General features: G+C 38.3%; 1 protein-coding gene across 4 annotated transcripts in view; it reads left to right on the top strand.

Annotated features, from left to right (window-relative positions):
• UPL7 (ubiquitin-protein ligase 7) overlaps positions 1-22,241 on the top strand; it is a 331,482-nt gene that overhangs the window by 236,210 nt on the left and 73,031 nt on the right. For all 4 annotated transcript variants that reach the window (XR_016261610.1, XR_016261609.1, XR_016261608.1 and 1 more), the window contains one exon: positions 18,042-18,158. Coding sequence is in view for 1 of the 4 variants with exons in the window: in XM_089435822.1 (XP_089291948.1) it covers positions 18,042-18,158 (117 nt within the window). In the remaining 3 variants the exon portion in view is untranslated. The remainder of the gene's footprint in view (positions 1-18,041; positions 18,159-22,241) is intronic.

Here is a 22,241-nt window from a genome sequence, read left to right on the forward strand (position 1 = left end):
ATCATGAAATGTGTCTTGAGGGTTGAAATGTTTTAAATCCCCTCGTGAGTCCTAAGTCCTAGGTCCTAGGTGATGTTTCCAAAGGCTTAGTTCGATGATCCATTTAAAAAATGAAATAAAATAATAAAATAAATAAAAATTAAGAAATTTAAAAAATTAAAAAAATAAAATAAAATAATAAATAATAAAAAATTTAAAAAATTTAAAAATTTAAAAAATGAAATAAATAAAAAATAATAAAAAAAATTTAAAAAATTAAAAAATTAAAAAAAATAAAATAAAATAATAAATAATAATTTTTTTTTTAAAATAATATTTTAAGTGAATAAATCGACGGATGAGATCAAGAGATGTCTTGATCCTCATCAACGGTCGAGATCATTTCTACATGGATCATTCGAACTAGCCGTTGGGATCATTTCCTTTATATAGGGTCTTAGGTGGTCATTTCAGAAAAATCTGATCTGTGAGTTTTTCTGAAGTCCTTCACAGTGAAAATCTGAGTTTTCTGATCTTTAAAATTTTTCTGTGCTTATTGCTGAATTTGCCTGTTAAGGGGCCAAAATCTGTAAATTAGTCAAGTTGATCTAGGGTTTCAAAGTTTTGTTTATATCAGGTTTAATTAGGGTTTTCAGTTTTGGTTTTAGGCATATATCATTCCTTGGGTGATCTTGTCCTTTTCATGTTGCAGGATTGTTAAAAAATTTCTAAGGCCCTCACCCACTCCTTATTTCGCCAGCGGATACAGTCCTTCCACACTCAGCTCAAGGTTCAGATGCCCTAGGGCATTACGTATTGTGCTGATCTATTATTATCTGGTGAGCGACTAATGAAACAAGAACTCCTTTCTGGGGGTATACACTGTTTAAGCCTGCACTACATTGCATCCAGCTGCCAGATCTTGTACAAAGACAGTGATAACACTCATATACGGGTCAAAATCATTTACAAACTAATGAGAAAAGAAAAATATCGATGTGTTTTATAAATCGCTGCAAATCTCAGCATTAGATGTCCGAAATCGAGGCTGCCAAAACGTTGACATGAACCTGCGAAGCCTGCGGATTAGCAAAACGACAAACCCTTGGACCCGCATGCCTCTCAAACCACCACCGTCACTTGTGCTGGTCGATTTTTTTTTTTTTTTGAAAACGCGTTCAGTTTTGTGTTGCTTTCAGCAGTGTTAGAATCGTTCCATTCATAAACGTTCAGGTAATTTTCAAAACGATTTGCGTCTCTGCCTGTCGAAAATCCTTTCCACGCGTTCGGTCATTTCTTCGTTTACGCTGAGCAAGGGTTACGGTACCTTCTTCTTCATTGGCTATGATCTATTACTGTTTACTGTTCCATTCGCAAACCCTCAGGTGAATTGATTCGTTTTTCTGTCCGCCCCCATCTCCATCTCATTGAAGCTCCTTTACGCTTTCAGCTTTCGAGTTCTTCAGGGTTACGATTTTTGTTTTAGTCGCCAGAATGTATCATTTTATTAACGCATTACGATTGTCTCATTAAGTTTAATGTGGTCACGTAGGTTTTTAGTTAGGGTTTAGTCCAGTTTCGTTTTTTTTTGTTTTTTTCGTTTGATTTTAGTTGTACTTTAAAAGAATTTCCTTTTGGTCTTTAATTTGATATAAAATTTATAAAAAATAATAAAGGTCAAGCTTAGGTTAGTAATAGATTTTAGTTTTAGAAGTTATTTTAGCTTTGTTATTTTAAATTCTAGTTTCATTTGATTTTTAGGGTTAAAGATTAGAATAGATTTTTTTTGTTTAAAAAGTTCTGTTTGGAATTTAATTTTAAATTTTTGTTTTTAAAAAATAAAAAATAAAAAAGATTTTTAGGCTTAGTTCTATTTTCATATAGTTAGATTTCATTTAAAAAAAAAAATAAAAATAAAATTGAAAAATAAAATTTTTTTTTGGAAAATTATTTTTGCCAGATCCAGTTATTTTCGGGAATTATCATCTTTCATGCTGAAATCTAAAATTTTCAAGTCGAGATGCGAACATGATATCTGGTTAATGATTTACGATTCTCTTGGTGGTTTTAATCGTTTATCTTCTCAAAATTCTCAGTTGCTGGATATCGTTTTGGTTATATGATTTAGCTGATACCTTTTGATGACAAATGATTGCTGCTCACGGTTTATGTTTTCTACATCATCTAACAAGTAATCGTTTTAATAACAATCTTTCAAGGCACTGGTCTTTTAAATTTCTAAATCCATCTAGTGCTTATCATATCGTGTATCGTGTCTCCCACCCAACTGTTTGGCAGTTGGTCTTCATTATCTCGCAGGGTCTACCCCCCTTAGCCGCGGGAGACAGGCTTAAACGGAGGGATCGGGGATCAGAGTGACAGCCCCCGGTCTGAGGGTTGTCGTGTCAATCCGCGCGACAACAATGCCCAAGCCAAAAACTACATAACAAATAATTGAAAGAAAAAAAGTGCAGCATATTGGATGGGCATATTACGTGGAAGCTGAACATATGTTTAACACTAGACGTTGCATAGTTGATGGACATATTACGCTCAATATATTTGACGTTGGATGCAACATATTTGATGAATGTATTACATATTATGTATTACATAAATTTGGTTGGTTTTGAACGTAACATAATTTTGTAATACAATAATCCTGAGCATTCTATAAAATTGATGTTGGTCGGCCCACAAGTTGGCTCCACACCCAACAGACACGTCTATTCGTTGAAGGGAAAAAAGTGTATAAATACAAGTTGGATCTCCTCATTCCAAACATGAATTCGTTGAAGAATTTAGAGACAAGAGGACAGACAAAAGATAGAAGCCGAGGAGACAAGGAAGATTACTGTTTGGGCAATTCATCCTTTCAAGGTCGGATTGCAGACTTAAGACTCGGTGATAGCCCAGAACTGAGAACAAATAAAGCTTGCAGCTCGAACCTGTGACAAACTTGTAAACAGATTTTTGTGAAGCCTGGATTGTTGATTTGTCTGAGGGCTCGGACCTGTAGCTTTCTACCTCAGTTCTGATTGTGGACAAGAGGCTAACAACTCAGCTACCTGTGGCAGTCACAAGTTTTAAGGACCCACTTGTGAAAGTCTCGGATCTCAAGAACAATGGACAGTCACTTTGAAAAATACTTGGTGAAGTAATTATAACCACTATTACCATTGCAATAGCTCGGATTGCTAAGTAGGAAGATATTGCAGTTCAGTTGAACTGGCTTTGGAGGTTGGACCTATGAACTAACATCTGCCTAGAACCTTGGAGTAAGTCAACAGTAATTTTCACAGCTTGTTGAAGGGATTTGTTTGAGGGCTCAGTCCTTGAAGCATAGTTTTTAAGCTCAGACCTGTGTTCACCAAGATTGGGTGCTGAAGTGATGTAATAAGAAGCAGACTTGGAGTCATAAACTACTTCATCTGTTGAAGCAATCTGGGAGATTGAAGATCGATGTCTTCATCTAGGGTTGGAGCCCTACCTATATTGTACTTGATTTATTAAAGCAATTAATAAAGACATTTATTCTTATTGTTCATTTTGTGTTCTAAATATAAGTGATCTAACTAGTAAAAGTAACAATTGAAAAAGGAAAACTGATTCACCCCCCTCTAAGTATTTCCCACAAAGTGTTGTGTCTCCTTTTGCAAGTCGACATGACTTCTTTTAATTCATTTGTAGACCGACATGACTGTCTTACATCGTTTTGCTTACTGAATTCTTCAAGATGATTGTGCTTGTCTTGGAGGGTTAATCTAGACACTAGGTGGACTCATATACATTACATATATGCTCAAGAAGAGCTTTTCATGATGTTGACTCTCACTAATACATCCTAAGGCTCTCAATGGGAGCCAATAAATAAATACATCTCTTGCTCATGAAACCCATGCAGCAAGGAATAATAATAAATTCATTTTCTTGTTTACAAAAATCATACGTACAATGTCATGAAGACCGAACCTAGTTACACTTTCTTCAACATTGGTAACCTATCTGTATAACATCATATCAACCAACATTGTTACATAGCAAGGCCTTGACTAACAACTCTATCTCTCCACAAGATCAAAGCACAATGTTGGCGAGACCAATGATTTATAGACACCATCATTATTGTCTGTCAAGGTACATACCCCACTTGGGTGTTCACATGGTATGTCTTTCCAAGACTATTCTTATCTTGGATTCCTAGAAAGAATATCGGTCCTCTACGACTACTCTTATCTTGGATGCCTTGCTACATCCTCAAAGAGTATCATATGCCAGATGCTTACCCAATCTTGCATTCTTTCTTCCCAAGTGAAGACAAGAATGATGTGACTATCTCTCCCTCTCAACTAGAAAGGATATAGCCATTCCGATGAATGAATGTACCCAAGCTCCCTCTCAACCAGGGACTTGTCCAAGCTCCTTCTTAGCTAGGACTTGCTTCCAAGTTTCTTCTTAATCAGAAACTTGCTTTCAGGCTCTCTCTTACTTAGGGATCTGTTTCCAGTAACAACTATCTCTTCTTAGGTGGAGATCATGGGACCTTCAGCTGCTTATATAGCTCCTCCATTCAATGTCATGAATTTCATCTTCAAATTTATGGAGCCTTCATCTTTTGGGACTTCTTCATAGGGCATCGACCATCCTTCACGAGTCATGTTGGTAAGGTCATCCTTCTTGGAAAGTGGTCTTCTGATCCACATCTAGCATTGCTTCATACAACTACCTCTTCTATGTCATGTTTCCTTTGGGATCTTCCATCCAACCACACGAGTGCTTAGTTGTAGGTGACATCTACAACTCCCTTTTGGTAGCCTTGTATTAGCCTATCTAGATATTTTTCAAAATAAAAAAATGAAATTACATCAAAAATTACCTTTTGTGATGGCCCTTCACCATGACATCTGCTTGTTGCAACATCAACATCCGACATATATATTGACACATGTTCAAGATATTCAATTGTCAAGGGTCTTCCTTCGTTTTATACTTTTCCAATGTCTTTGTAACTTTCTCATGGAAATATCATGGGCAATTCTTCTAGTCATTGGATGTTGATTGCCTTTTCTAGGTGACCATAGTTGCATCTTTTATGATCCCTTTTCTTTATTCACATATTGCTTCCCAGGAACTTCCGATCATAATTCCTTCATCTTTGTCAGCCACCTCATATTTCATATGAGGACATATTATGATCTAGTCAATATGTGAACAATGCCTTTAATGCATCTTTCCAACATAAGAGAACCTTTTCTTTTGATCATACTCATGAGGTAGAGTATCAATCCCAGTATACATACATACCTCTTTTCTTCTTTTCGTCATCTAGATTTCCTAAAGCAACTTCCTTTCCTTGATTGAGGTTATTTCAACCATCTCGACATGTTGCATTCATTTGTCATCATACCATCCTCATTCCAAATAGTGAATCCCATCCAAGGTGGTATTCTTAGTGAGACACTTGCTTCTTCCAAGAGATGAACCTTCTAATGAAGATTCCAATGGAGGATCTTGATTATCCTCATCCTACAAATGCTCCTTTCCAATGATGTATGATGAGTTCTACACTAGATGACTTCCTTCTACCCATAAGTACTACTTATGCTTCTAATGAGGTTACCAAGAGCTACTTCCTTCTAATGATGATTGCCATAGACTTCTACTTCAGCTATCTTTCAAGCTTCTGTTGATGATGTCATGAGCTCTTGCTTCATTCGTATGCTCTTATGATGCCATCTCCTAAAATGATGCATCCTATCATGCTTCTAATGCTTCCTACCATGATAGTTATACAAAAATTGAAAAGAACTTGGTGAAGAAGATTGTCTCAATCATAGTAGAGATCTTTCACTTCTTCCTTCTTTGACTTCTTCTTCTCAACATCTTCCACTTCTTCGGTTATATGGGCTTCCTCCCTTCCTCTTTTGTTGTTGTCCTTCTTGAGCTTGGGACAATCTCTCTTGTAGTGCCCATATTCTTGACAACCATAACATTGAACCTTCGCCATATTCTTCTTCTTTTTCTGAGGACCAAATTTTCCAATCTTTCCTTTTCACTTCGCCATAGCAGCAAATGCTCGTGTTTGCTCGTTTGATCCTGCATCACTTTTTGCCTTTGGCCTAGTTTGTTCAATTTTGCACAATGACCATAGTTCATTGAACGTGGTAGCTTCTTTATTTCCATATATGCTTGATGTAAAGTTTCCCCATTCCTCTAGTAGTGCACTGAGTACTATAGTTGTCATTTCCTTATTAGACATTATTTCTTGCAATTATTGTAGTTGGTCTCTAGTTTTTGACACCCTCATAAAGTATAAGGCTATTCCTTCTTCCTTTGATATCTTCATCTTGTGGAGTTCTTGTTTTAATGATATCACTTTTCCTGTAGTACTTACAGAGAAAAATTCTACTAGCTTGTCATATATTTCTTTTGATGTCTCCAACTTTGATACATATGGTATGAGGGGATCCTTGATGGATTCTATGAGAATCCTTTAAGCCCTTATTTCCCCTTTGATATACTTTGCTAGAGCTTGAGCTTCTTCCTTTGGAGGTTTAGTGATTGTACCCTTAACATGCTCAACGACTTCATTTTGTATGAGGATCAAATCTGTCCTCTTCTTCCATGTAACAAAGTTTGATGACCCAACCAATTTGTTGCTTTCCTTGCAAAATGAAGTCATTTTAACAGATTTAGACATATATATAAAGATACTTACTTGTCAAGTGAAGGTGCTCCTTGATGTTAATATCTTCAACTTGATGCCTTTTTGATTTTGATGATTATAGAAAATGTCTTCTTGATGAAGATGTCTTCCTTCAAAAGTGATCCTTCAACAAGAGGGAGATCACCTTGATTCCTTGATGATGATGATTACGCTTCTTCCTGCTTCTCTAGAATGTAGAGACTTTTAGATGCTTCAATGTGTAGTTCTTCTATGGATGAGCTAGGGTTTTGAGGTCTTCTTAGTTCCTTCCAGTCAAGCTTGTTAAACTTACAACTTCAGATTTCGACCCTTCTTCAGAATTTCGGCTTGCTATTGCAGGACTGCAATTTCGACTTCTTTTGCAGAAACCCTAGTTCATATGTGTGACTAGAATATGGATGGATTTGTCTCTTTTCTCCTTTGCTTGAGATGGAATCTTCTTCTTATTAATTCGGTTTGCAAGGGAGACTTTTCTTGCCCCAAAACTTCGACTCTCCTGGAGTATCTTATACTTCAGAAATTTCTACTGTAAGATGATGCCCTAATCTTTGCACTCGTGGAGGAATATAGCCGAAATAAAGATCTAAGATGCTTTGCTTCTTTTTCTCTCTTGATCGACCTTCTTGATGCTTCTTAGATGCTTTTCTAGTGCTACGACCCTTGAGTGTTCTTCTTTAAGTTGCCTTTCCTTGTCTTGTCACCTTAGCTCAGATACCATGTTGAGAAATCTGGGGGCAGCTAGAGTAGAAGATTTCTCTTAACTTGATAACTGCTTGTGATATATTTTTACTTTACTTGATTAACTTCTTTCACTTGATTATTATTAGTGTTCTTTATCATCAAATAAATACCAAAGATTACAATCAATGAGACAATAGGACACAAGATGTAGGCGATCAACCAGGGCCAAAACCTCTCCAACTGAGAGGAAAACGCACAAGAATTCATCTCTTCTAGGACTTCAATTGACGAATTCCAAGACCTATGACCCTTGACCAAGACCCTCCAAGACCAAGTAAAACCATGCTTCGAGCAACTTCTGCAATTTCGGCTTACCCAACAAATTCTTTTAGAACTTCAACTTGCCCAACAAATTCTTTTGCAACTTCGACCTGCCCAACAAATTCTTCTGCCCAACAAATGTAGAAACCCTAACACAAGAGAGAGAGAGAGGCCCAAAAATTTCAATCTACTTCTTCTCCTTCTTTTTCATCCTTTTCCAACTTCTAGCTTGAGAAGATCGAACCTGCTTGAGTGAGTCTCCAAATGAGGTCGAGTTCCTTCTTATTTATAGGCTTGTCAGGGGCACAAATTGCTATCTTTAGGCCGATTTGTCTCTTCATGTAGGTCGACTTGATCTTAGCACCATGACGAGGTCTTGGAGGGTCTTTTGACTCCATTTTGACTCAAATAAATTTTCTTTACAATATGTAACATGCCCAAATGGGTCTTCAATACATGACAATGACTCAATTGACTTTATGACAAACTTAGAAGCACTCAATGGGTGCTTGACCTAAAAATAAATTTCCCTTGAGCATGTAATCCATGCCTCAAGAATAACAATAATAAATTTATTTTTCTCGTTTCGTTAAATACATAAAATCATGATTACATATGTCATTATGAAGACCGAGCCTAGTTACATATTTCAACATTTAATTCTATGGATCCCCCCACCCATAACTTTCTTCCCCTAATAGTTGCAGATTTTTATCTCTTGTTCATTTAAATGGCAGTGAATCCAAAATGGATCATTCTTGTTTTTGGGGGCCATGACAACTTCTATAGGAAGAAATGAAAATCTGCATAGAAAACCCTAGTGTTTTTAAAATTCTATGGCAATTTTTTTATAGAGAAAACTAAAAGAGGAATAGAAGCCATGAAATACTTGGAGAAGGTCTGTAAATCAAATCCAAAATCTCCCTCACAAATTTGCCAACGAAATTCCTCAAAATAACCTTGCAAATTTCAACAATTTTTGAAAAAAAAAAAGAAGAAAACATCGACCATAAGAATTTTTGCAAATTAAAATTACAAATTTGCATAAAAACACTAGGTTTTTAAAATTTTAGGGAAAAAAGAACAGATTTTTGGAGAAAAATAGAACAATAATGGATGTAAAAAATAAACTTGACTTGCCCTCTAAATTTTCTGAAGAGAATCATCAAAAAATAAACTTGACTTGCCCTCTAAATTTTCTGAAGAGAATCAGCAAAAAATAAACTTGACTTGCCCTCTAAATTTTCTGAAGAGAATCAGCTCCAAGAGGGACATCTGGCTGGCCTATGTGTGTTTTATTTTTAGATCCCAAAGAGGGAGGGTGGCGTTCGTCTTGGAACTCTGAACTTGGATACGTACTTAGATCCCTGGGTTGATGGTTAGTGAGTAAGCATGATGGTACCTAGACTGGCTGAAAGCTTTAGTCCATCTTAGTCCCACCCGGGTAGATAACCCTGGTTAGGTATCTAGTCCGAGGCACTAAGTGTGCCACAACTCTTCGTAGTTCATTTTGGAGATCTTCCATGTATCTCTATAAATATAGGTAATTATGAATACCTCCCTAGTTAAGAGGGAGTGTTGAAGAATGTAACTAGTGTTGGTCTTCATAATTGTATTTGAGTCATGATGTATTATATTTATCAAAAGAAAGAAAAATAAATTTTATTATTAAATAAATTGACTTATTAAAGCATGGGTTTCATGCTTGGGTCAATTGTTTTTAGGTCATAGCCTCCATTGCAGGCTTCTAGGGTTTATGTCAAGTGTCCTTGTCCATGTCATATTGTAAAGAACCCTTCTTGGGATTTATTTGTCAAAGAAGAAATTTATTTTATTGTATTTTAGGTCTTCTAGGCCTCCACCAAATCGGCCTCATGGAAGGACAAGTCGGCCTTAATAGGGGAATTCGACCTCACAAGAAGCCTATATACTAAGAGCAACTCGACCTCATTTGTCACTCATTCAACAAGTTTGAATTGCAGTAGTTGGAAGCAGTAAAAGGTATGAATTCCAAGGAAGAAAAAGGAAAGGGCTAGTGAAGGAGAAGGAGGTCATTATCTTGCTAAGGAAGTCGAAATTCTCTCTCTCTTGTCTCACACGTGTGAAGGAATTGAAGCTGCAGGAGGGCCGAAATTGCAGTCTTGAAGTTGGGCTGAAATTCTGATGCAGTAGGTCGAAAATCTGTCTTTGATGCAGTATTGAAGCAGTGTTGTTGCAGTTGATCTTTGAAGGTTGGAAGAACAGTTTGAGGGCTGAATTGGTGGAGGAGGAAGGTCTATTGGTCTAGGGTCTTGGTCTATCTCATTTTGAATTACTGAAGGAAGAGTTCTTGATTGGGTTTTCCCCTATATAGGCCTTTCAGCCCTGGCTGTCCGCCTGTTATCACTTAGGTTGTCCCTTGGCTCCTTAAGGGATACGACCGAGATAACCACAAACCAATCTTTGGACTGCAGGTCCTAGCCTACCTGCAATCAGAGAGGGCTCTCTCTTTCTGATTTAACTTTGTTTTTGGGTTGATTTTAGGTTAGTTATGGACTTCTTTGGATTTTGTTTAAGTTTTGGTGGGATGATTGATGTTTTCAAGTAGGGAGGCATGCATCGTGTGAGAGGTTCAAACCATTGGGCATGGAGTCATGGAGTTGGGCTGCTGGTGCGTTTTCTTGGTCACAAGAGGAATATAGAGCAGGACAGCTACACATGAAACAACCATTCAAGCTAAAAGGATGAAATGAAGGCTAAGGAATGAAAGACATCTAAGAATCTCTCATTCAACTTAATAGAGGGAGGGTGAGTGAACTATATCTAGGAGCAGTCAAGAATTCCTAAATAACAGTCATACATGAATGAAATAGAGCAAATACGAGCCATGAGGAATTCATATTTATGCCTAAATCAGAAGAAAACATATAGAAGTCACAGAAACTGAGCATAGAGTGCAGCCAGGCAAATTCTAAGCTAATCTTTCCTTCTGTAACTTAGATGGTGATATATGTATGATATAAACATATATGAATTGAAAACAGAGGTAAGAAACACTTATTGGGCCATGTAGCAGCGCAATAATTCTATATTTCACTCTTCAGCCATTAATAACACAACAGATAGTCCATCCTCCAAGCTTTTCAGCAGTCTTTGATTATGGAAATTCTCAAACATACAGTGCGAGTCCAGAATGAAGATTATCAACCAACCAACCCTTTAAACAATGAATTAGGGTGGTTTATATAGGGAAAATATCTAGAAATATCTATTACAGCAGACCTTAAACAGGTCTGACGGAAATGCATTCTTTAAACTAATCTTTCCCTGAAATTAATGCAAGAAAATATCTTTGAGCTGCGCTGGAGGCAGCTGTATCAAAATGAGTTAATATGGTGTCCTTAAGGCATTGTGCCATAACTGTGCTTTGGGCTTTGATCCCCTGCTCTTGAGTGGTTCTGATGTGCATTAACTGTGATCTGAGAGCCTTTAAATGGCTTCACCGCTTTCTTTGACTTTGCTTGAGGGCCTTTAATGTTCACCCGCTTTGGTATTGCCGACCTGATATACTTTACCGCTTCACTGATACTCTTTGATTGAATTTGGGCTTTATCTTTCCTCTGATACTCTTTAACACTTGAATCGGGCCACTTTCTCTCGACCTGATATGCTTGAAACTGTCAAATCGCCCCTTTTCTGCCCTTTCAAGGCAAAAATGGCTACTGCAAAGGATTTCGGTGGCCTCTGGAATGCTACCGACGCTGGCCGATTTGAATACGAACATAAATGAAGACATCCTATCAAAACTGCGAATTTTCGGGCCTGCTGGTAGCCGAGCAATATGAAGCCTTCCATTTTGGTCATTTTTTCTTAGTGATGTTAGCGCTAATCGCGCATCGCAAACTACCTCTGTTTTACATTCAGGGCTCTCTTTGCTGCGATTTTCGCCCTTCGCGCCTTCTTTCAGTGATGACGTCAGCGGGGGGTCCTGGTACGGCAGTGACGTGGCAGGGTGACGTGGGAGTACGACAGGGATTAAATCGGCGATCGGCAATCGGCGGGGACAGGGGGCAATGGCTTTTATATATGTGATGCGATGGGAGCGATCGCCGATATCGGAAAAGCGATAAGGCATGCGGCTGTGCGAAAAAATGGGAAATATTTGCGGAAATGCCATATATTGAGGTAAAATGAGTTTAGCGGCAAAACTTAAGTTTTGCAATATAACCAAGTTTTACGGGGAAGTGGAGGCATATATGGATAAATGATGTGATTGCGATAATGAGTGGATCGCGATGCGATATGCTTTCGGGTGCGATAGCAATATCGCATCGGCGGATGAGAGGGGGGCATATGTATATAGGTACAAAAACCTTGCGACTGCCGATCGCGATATCGCGATCGGCGAAATGATATCGGGGAGTTATAAAAGGGGGCCGATGAATGAATGCTGCGACCTCCGACAGCGATATCGCATCGGAGGGGAGGAAAACTCATCGGAGGAGGGTTAATGCGATCGGAGGATGATTTATGTGATCGGAAAAGGCTTTTTAAAGCTTTGGAAGGGTTCTTGAGGCCTTGGAAGGGGTCCGATAACCCAAAAAGAGGGACTTCAGGCCTTGGAAGGAGTCCAAAGACACTTTGAGGGAGTTTAAGAAGCAAAACTGAGGGTTCTTACTTAAGTTTCAGGCAAACTTAGTAATTCCCAAGCATATTTATGGTTATATTTCAACCAGAGGAGGGGATATGTAAATAATGGGGATTTTTACTATATTTTTTAGTATGGGAAGGGGAAATAAGGAGGGATTTACATAATAGAGTTAAGAGTTAATATGAATTTTGTGAAGAAAGCGCTAAGGATAGGAATCTTAGGCTTTAAAGGGGAAACCGGACCTGTATAAGCAGTGTTGCGGGGGAGCGCCCCCCCCCCCCCCCCCTTCGAACCCGCTCCCGAAGCGTGCTCCGGGCGGGAGCGGCTCGGGAGCGGGTCGGGAGCGTGCTCCCCAAATCGCTCCCGTAAAAAAATTTGCGCTCCCTGGTCTGTGAGGGAGCGCTTCAGGGAGCGATCGCTCCCGCGCTCCCGGAGCGCTTTTTAATGCCCGGGAGTGATTGGGGAGCGATCGCTCCCTGATCGCTCCCGGGCATTAAAAAACGCTCCGGGAGCGAATTTTAAAAAACCAGGAGCGGTTCGGCGGAAAAAAATTCCGCCGGACCCGAAAAAACAAAAAAATTTAACTAATTTTTTTTGGTTTATAAGCCCAATGGGCCAAAAAAAAATCATTTCAATGAGGTTGAGCTTGAGCTTGAGAGCTGAGGAAGAGCAAAGGAGCAAGGAGCAAGAGCTGAGGAGCAAGGAGCCAGAGCTGAGGAGCGAGGAGCAAGTGCCAAGGAGCGAGGAGCAAGCTTGCAGAGGTAAGTAACTTAATCATTTAGTTAGTTTAGTTGGTTAGGTAGTTAGTTTGTTTAGTTTAATTTACCTGTTTGAGTTTAAAGATCATTAATTTAAATTAAATTAATAAATTAAATGAATTAATCCCAATAAACTGAATTAATTTGCAGATTCAAGACTCAAACCCTACAAACATCAAACACGATGGACCTGGGGATTTTTATTGGCATTTTCCTCTTCCTGGTCCCTTTTCTGGTTATTATGGTGGTGGAGAGTAGGAAACGGAGGGGGCCTGAAACTGAAGAGGTGGATGAAGAAGCCGGAGGAAGTCAAATAGGTGAAAACCCCAGTGAGGAGGATGTGGAGGAGGGTGAACATGAGGGTCAAAAAACTAAACAAGACCAAACTCCATTGTGGAAATATGTTCAGAGGGCTGAAACAGGGAGAGGGGGTGGAACCACTAAATTTCATTGCCCCCATTGCAACACTGATTACACGGGCTCATACACCCGTGCTAGAAGACACCTTTGCGGGAAAAGGGCATGGGATGGAGAGAAACAAATAGGAATCAGAACTTGCAACGCGGTGTCAACAGCAGATAGAGCCAAATACATAAAGGAAGAGGAGGACGCCCAATACAAAGCAAAAAGATCAAGGGGTTTCTTTGAAAGCTCACAAAGAACTCCTTCAGCATCCTCCCAAGGCAGTGGATATGGACATGGAGGCTCAGGGTCATCATCTTTACGCCGTAGAACCATATCAGATTTCCTTGATGAGGGGTGTAGGAATGATGTGGATTCAAAAATTTACAGGTTCCTCTATGCAAATGGGATACCATTCAATGTTCTACGCTCACCTTATTGGCACGAAATGGTTTCTGCCATAAATGATGCCCCTAAAGGATACAAGAGCCCTGGGTATGACAAGGCAAGAACTGTTGGCCTTGATCATGAAAAAGCAAAAATATCACATTCTTTGAATAAAATGACAAGTTCTTGGACTGACAATGGGGTGTCCATTGTATCTGATGGATGGACAAATGTAAAAGGCAAGCCGTTGATAAGTGTTCTTGCTGTGTCCCGAAGTGGTCCCATTTTTCTAGCTGCACATGATTACTCAGACAAGTTCAAGACCGCTATCAACATTGCAGAAGCATTGCTTGAAACAATTGAGCGTATTGGCCCATACAATGTCATCCAAGTCATCACTGATAATGCTCCTAATTGTAAGGCAGCGAGAGCAATTATTGAGGATAGATACCCGAACATATTTTGGTCTGGATGTTTGGTTCACACATTGAACCTTCTGTTGCATGATATTGTCAAAAACAAAAATGAACAATACCAATGGATTGGTGATTTGTACAAGAAAGGAAAAAAAATGATAAAATTTATTACAAATCATAGCAATACCCATGGCCTTTTCCGCAGTCACTCGAGATTGGAGTTGCTGAAGATTGCGAGGACTAGATTTGGTAGCTATTACCTCACCTTCAGGCGCCTTTTGAAGGTAAGAGAGGGTTTAGCTAGCATGGTATCAAGTCCAAATTGGCAGGTGTTAAAGGAAAGGGCTACAAATGTAGCTGACATTGCAGGTTTTGAAACGGTGGAGGAGGCCGCTCTTGATGGGCAGTTTTGGACAACTGTGAGACAGGTATTGGATTTCACCAAGCCAATTTATAACATGATTCGGTTTGCAGATACAGACAAACCAGTGATTGGCGAGGTGTATGAGCAAATGGATACCATGTTGGGGGAAATAAAAGACATTGTTAATAACAGAGATCCCGACTTGTACAATCTGTTTCACGATTGTGTGTGTGAACGGTGGAAAAGGCTTAACCTTCCACTACATTGCTTGGCGTATATCCTTACGCCAAAATACTACTCAGATTCTTGGTTGGGCAAACCTGCAGCAGGGGGTGGTGTTAGGACCAAACCCCATTTAGATCGAGAGGTAACTAAAGGATATCTGGATGCATTATAAAAGTTGGTGCCTGACAGGGAGGAATGTGCAGCTGTGCGCCTTGAAATAGGCAGATACTTCACTGGCAGTGGTTTGTATGGTAACTTCCATGCAATGGACGACAAAGATAAATTTGATTCTCTCACATGGTGGGAAACATATGGCGGCGACGGACTTTTGCGAAAATTGGCATTGAAAGTTCTTGCACAGGTTGTAAATTCTTCTTCTGCAGAGAGGTGTTGGAGCACCTACAGTTATATACATAATGTGAAAAGAAACAGGCTCAACGAAAACCGAGCAGAAAGCTTGGTTTATGTGCACTACAATTTGAGGTTGTTGAGCCATTACTGTGATCGGGCTAATGAAGATCCCACATATAAAATTTGGGACAATCACCCTGAGGACGACAATTTGGAGGATGGCATTGTACATATGGAAGAACTAGAAGATGAGCTTGTACGGGATGAAGCTGAAGCAGCTGCAGCAGCCATGCCACCTCCACCTCCACCATCCAGTAGCAGTTCTCGGGGCCCGAGTCTTGTTCCATTGCTGTCGCCACCTCCATCGACACCCTCGCGTGGAGGCTCTAGTTCTGGTCGTCGGTCTGGGCGGGAGACTCCTAGAAGACCACTACGACCTACTTATACTCCTGGAGACTCTCGTGGCAAGGGCCACTTGTAGATTTACAGTTTACTTGTCTTTTTTAGTTTCTATTAGACTTGTCACTTTAGTTTTCATAACTGTTTAGTGTTGAGTTTTGAGTCCTTGACTCTTGACTCTTGACTCTTTCATATCATTATGACATTATGATATTTTTTGTAAACATTATATCACTGTGACAATGAAAATTTGAAGTTTGAAGTTGGGCCTTGGCAATTATAACTCATTGGTAATGATTGTGAATTATGAATATGATGCTTTGTGAAAGACTAAAGTTGTTTCATTTCATCTCATTATTCATGTTTCATTTTATAAATTTTTAACATTTCATATCATGTTAACAGTTAGAAGTTAGGACTTAGAAATATCTTCGATATTACTTCTTGTAATGGTTAAACTTGGCTTACAAGTACAACTTGTTACTTTGGTGATCAATGATGATAAATGTTATTGAATTGAATGTTATTTTAATTTATTATTTTACTAAGGTTGATGACGATTATAATTTCTAGATGATTGATGTGATATGGTTCAATGATCAATTTATGTTTTTTTATGTTTTTTATGTCTATTTCATCATTCTACATGTTTTTGTTGACATATATGTATCAAAAATTAAAAAATATAAAAAATATATATATTTTTAAAAAATCGCTCCGGGATTCGCTCCCAAACCGGGAGCTTTTGAAAATGGTCGCTCCCGCTCCCGCTTCCGCTCCCGCTCCCCGCTTCCGCTCCCGCTTCCAAGTAACACTGTGTATAAGAAATATAAGCATCCTTAAGCAAAGCAGATCTTTACTTAGGCAATGATATGACAAATGATGAAACTTAAGAGATATCAAGCAGATCTTGACCTCTTTGGGGAGGTTAGTGAATGATTTGGGGAACAAGAAGAAGGGGGGAGTTAGTCATGCCTCGCTTAAGCTGCTCCAAGGGAAAATTGCCTTGCACTTGTGATCTGAAGTAAAATAACACTTTGAGATACAAAATTGATCACACTTATTTATTCTGCAACCTCAAAAACTACTTACCCAGCCTACTTACCTAACATTTTTTCTTCTTTTTGGTTTGGGTGCACTTAGACTTGCAGACCTTGATTATCTTCTTTTCTTTTGACTGCCCTCCTATCTAAATGTACCCTTATATCTTCCAAGGGCCCAGATTAAGCAGTTGGGCTCCTTTCTTTCTCTACCTAGCTACTGATCTGTCAAGATTAAGCTGTTTGGACAGATATCCATTCTCTATGTTCTACAACAAGAAAATGAAACTTAGGGAAGCCAGGATTAAACTGTTTGGCCTTCCCTTAACTGGAAATTCTTCAAAATGGAATGACTCATCAAAATTGGAGTACAGCAGTGGCATTTAGACTAGCACACTTTCATGGCCTCTTCTTTGGCCTCCTAAGGAAATATGGAACATTGCAGCATGCAAAGTATGACATATTTGGCATGTAAAAATGTCGATCATGAAAGATGAATACCTGTTGCAACAGGAGGCTAACACCGCCTACATCTGGTATCCCTGATCTTCATGTTTTGTTTTGATAATTTCTTGATGGAACAAAGATAAAAGAAGAACATAAGAGTATCACAAGTAATTATCAACATAAGAAAATCTTTCTTCCTTTCCGATTTTCTAGCAGAAGTCACCCAACACTTGCACCTGGCCTCATACACACCCACTTGCGAGGGTTTTGTACCATGGGCTTTGCATTAATACAACCCAATCACCTCTCTACTTACCATGAGGACATGACAGTGTAAGTTGTTTGCCTAAATAGTAAATTTTTATGAATAATGGATAAAATTTGACAGTGATTTTTACATAGCTATAGGTACTTGAGATTTTAATAGTTTGTTAAACTGTTAGTTCCACAATAGTTACTTTTACCTTTCTTTCCAAGATAGATATGAGACTGTGCTTACTATTGTCATCTGTTCTGAATTAATATTACTTTCCCTTCAGAGTTTAAAATGGTATTCTTTAAAGAGTTTGTGCTTGCTATTGTCATCTGTTCTGAATTAATATTACTTACCCTTCAGATATTAAAAATGGTATTTCTTTAAAAGATTTTGTCTCTATCAAAATACAACTTTTTCTTTATTTTAGGGTGTTGTTTCACCTAAGCAACATCTTAGGCAACTCAAATCCACTCTCGCCCAGTAATCTATTGTGCATGTTTATTCTCTTTCCAGATTCATGGGTTTGATTAGTAGTACTGTTTGTTTAGTAGTGCAATTTAGTACTGTTTGTTTGGTAAAAAATGATAAGTTCTAATTAACTATAACTTCTGTAAGTTTACAAGCCATGAAGTCTTTCTTTTAAATTGTTGCATTGACTAATTTTTGAATAATGATGCAGGTGGTCAGAGGACTAGAATCAGGAGAGCGCTGCACACTATTAAAGTTTGTGACAAGCTGTTCTCGAGCCCCATTATTGGGTTTCAAGCATCTACAACCAACCTTCACCATTCATAAGGTGAGCTAGCACACCTTCATGTTCTTACATTTGTGAGATGCAATAAAAAAATTCAAAATATATCAGAGGACAATGCCCAATTATGCGAGTGGATAATTGAAATTGAGATGTTTATATGGGAAAGCTTTTTGAAATGAGTATTTTCAAATGCATAAAATGGGATGGGAAAATTACAAAATTTACAAAGAAATAGAATTTCTTAATTCCAGCCAGATGCTTACTATGAAAATTATGAAATAGTCTTCCCCTTTTATCTCAGCCTTCCTTTGTGTTTTCTGTAGAATTTTGGGATTCGGTGTTTTAATGTAATTCTGAGATTTCCTGGATCCAAACCTTATGAATATTCAGCAGCAGGGCTTCACAGCAGGAAACAATGGACAATATTTTAATTCATTTCAACCCCAATCCACTAGGCAATTCAAGAGTAAGGATACCAAGCATATGCCAACAACTTTCAACCCTTAGGGGACACTTTTCCAGCATAAGATCAGATTTGGAATCACTACAATTAATGCAGATTGACAACAGTAGACCTACCCTATTATCTTCTATATTAATGTTAATCACCTAACAATTTTTCACCTATTTCAAATCGGCATGGCAAACTAGTGCTGGAAATTAGCAAACTGAGAAGATAATGAAGGCTGAAAATCAAATCTGCAATTGAGATAATTTTGTACAGCTGGAAACTTCATATAATGTATAAAAATGAACTACATGTACATACTATTGCCTTAAAATATAGTATGTAGATTTCAACTGTCATCTCAGTTAGTTTTTGAGTAGCTTAAACAAGTGTTCTAGTCTCTATTGGTGCCTGAGGCTAAGGAACACAGGAGGATAATTATCTACAAGACCCGGAAAATGTTTTTAAGGAAGATGCCTTAATTAGATTAATTAACCAATTATTAAATATTTTTGTAGGTCTAACTTAGGAAAACTGGTTAATTAAATCATATTAATTGAGGTAAATTGATTTTGCCCTTGTGACTTCTAGAAAAGTCATGGAAGGCTTGTACAACAGGGTGCCAAACTGGCTTACCCACAGATAGAAAAAATTCCAGCACTTTTCTAAACCCAGTGTAGGCCCTATTGACCTCTGCGTCAGCCTGAAACCCTCTGCATCAGCATACTGAGGCTCTGCGTAGCCTCTCTGGGCTTTTGCGTCACTCCTGCAGCCTCTGCGTGGATGACACAGGGCCTTCTGGCTCTGCGCAGTCTCTGTTGTCTCTGCGTGGCTTCCTTTGGCTCAACGTCTGTCTCTTCTGCGCTGATCTCTCGTCTCTCTGTTTCGTACTCGCTGCCTCCTGACTGCTCTCCATACCACTGGTTCAATTTCTCAACAAACCTCGCTCCAGAAATTGAACTGATTGGTCTCCCTCAGTGTGTTCTCCAAGTGCCCCTCAAGCCTCCTCTTATACTTTTTTTGTTGACATCTCAACGACCGAGATTAAGTCCCTAATCAATGGCTAAGATTAGATCTGGGTTGATCCATGTCTTTTGGACCATTCTAACACAGATTCATATTAATACACATTAATATTTTATTTTCCCTAAGTTTAGGCTTAGGGACTCCATTAAAAATATTAATTATTTTAATATCTCCTGATCTGTATAGAATCTTCCCAAACCCCTTTCTGGGTATTGGAGATCTTATGTGCCCCAACCTCTCCACCAAATTTCGTGGCTAGAGCACATCCGATGCTACTCCAAATCAACACTCCCTCTTAGCGAGGACTGTGCTCTAACAATACTCCTCACTGAGTATTACTCTAATCATCCGGCATCGGTACCTGTGTTGATGCTAGGCCTTCCTGCCCAACATCCTCCGCACTGCTGCCTCCTTTACTGCTGCCCATGACTCTGCTAGTGCCACTACTGCATTTGTACGATAGCCCCCTTTGCATTCGTGATGCTGCTGGTCCTTTCTCCCAACACTTAATCTGCACTGCAACTCCCTCTGTATCTGTGCTGCTGTTGTTCCTTTCTCCCAACACTACATTGCACTGCAACTCCCTCTTCATTCGTGTTGTTAACACACTACTTTTGAAAGGTGTTCTTTACCATCCCCATCTTTTCCTTGAAGTAGTCAAATTTTGACTTTCAAAGGGCCTTGGTGAGGATATATCTGCCACTTGTTCCCCTGTAGGAGTGTGGCTCAACTGTACAGCTCCTCGTTGGACACAATCTCTGACAAAATGACATCGGATATCAATATGCTTTGACCTATCATGAAATACTGGATTTTCAGAGAGTTTGATGCAACTCTGATTATCACACATGATCCTGGTCACCTCCATATTTCTTCTGAATAAGTTTACCAGTAGTTTTCTAAGCCATATGGCCTCACACGAAGCTGTGCTTGCTGCCATATATTCTGCCTCAGACGAGCTTAGAGCCACAGACTTCTGTTTCCTACTGCACTAGGAGGTTATTCCTGATCCAATGTTGAAACAGTATCCAAAGATACTTTTCCGATCCACTGAACTTCCTGCCCAATCTGCATCAGTAAATCCACTCAACCTGATATCCTTCCCCTTGTTGTACAAGAGCACATACTCAACTGTTCCCTGTAAATACCTGAGAAAGTGCTTGGGTGTTGCCTAGTGAGCCCTCTTTGGTTCCACCATGAACTGACTGAGGGTGTTGACAGCATAGTAAATATCTGGCCTAGTATTGACTAGATACATCAGGGACCCTATGAACTGTCGGTATAGGGTGGGATCGACACCCTTGTCTTCTGATGCATCAATCTTCTTCCAGTTGGTGATCCTCGACATAGCCATAGGTCTTGTTGTCTCACAGATTGTCACGACAACGCTCAGACCGGGGGCTGTCACGTTGATCCCCGATCTCTCCGTTTAAGCCTGCCTCCCGCGGCTAAGGGGGGTAGACCCTGTAGGGAAATGGATGACCAACTATGAACCAGTTGGGTTGAGAGACACGAAGGAACAAGCACTAAATTGATTTGTTAAATAAATAGACCAGTGCCTTATAAGGTTAATGTTTAAATGATTACTTACTAAATGCTGCAGAAAAGTAAACCATGTAGAGCAATCATTTATCATCAAATAACTCGAACAAAGACTAACTTTCACCAAATGAGAGAAAATGCTTAAATGATACTCCAACGATTTAAAGCTTCAAAAGATAAAATTCGATACAAAACCACAAAATTTTAAATGCTAACCATATATCACATTCATAAGCATGATAAATCACATAAAAAATGATAAACATTAATTCCACGTCAAAATTTTAGCCTCAGCAGAAAAGATAAAACGTGATAGATCCCCGAGCCAAGACTGAATCTGGCAAAATATTTTCAAAATATTTTTATGTTTTTTAGATAAAGCAAAATTTTAAAGCTAAATGAAACTTTTAAATAAAAAAAAAATCTAAATGATAATAAATCAAAATCTAAACTATAGGAAAATGATTTTTTTTTTTTGAAGTTTTATAATTTTTTATGATTTTTTAAAAGTTTTAATTTTTTTTATAAATTTTAATTCTTAAACTCAAAATGAAGCCTAAAAAATAAAAAATCTAATTTAAATCTAATCTAAAACTAAAAAAAATCAAATATAAATTAAAGCTTAAAGCCTAAAGAATTTTTATGAATATATATATATATATATATATATATATATATTTTTTTTTTTTTTTGACTTTTTTGACTTTAAAATTAAAATGAAACAAAAACTAGAATAAAATCTAATCAAAATATAACTAAACGTAAAGTTACATCTAAGCTATCTTAAATCAAATAAACATAAAGAAGAAACTTAAAATCGAATTTTTTCTATTTTGATTTAAATTTTAATAAACCTAAAACAAACAAAAGAACCCTGCGTTAGCACCTATTCATGAAATAAATAAATAAAAAAATGAAATCGAAACTAAGCCAAGAATACCCTACCGCTCAACGCAAAGAAAAGACTTATGCTAAACTGTAATAACACCAAAGTCCTAAAATCGTATTTACGCTGGACCCAAAAAACGATTTCTTCAGGCAAAGAAAGACTTACGGATAACAGTTCACGCATTACCTGGCTCGTAAAAATAAAATGTGATTTCTTACAG

Source organism: Pinus tabuliformis, chromosome 5_2, assembly GCF_031772625.1.
Source record: "Pinus tabuliformis cultivar Carrire ecotype Pingquan chromosome 5_2, CPIR1, whole genome shotgun sequence".
In the NCBI taxonomy this organism is placed as follows: Eukaryota; Viridiplantae; Streptophyta; class Pinopsida; order Pinales; family Pinaceae; genus Pinus; species Pinus tabuliformis.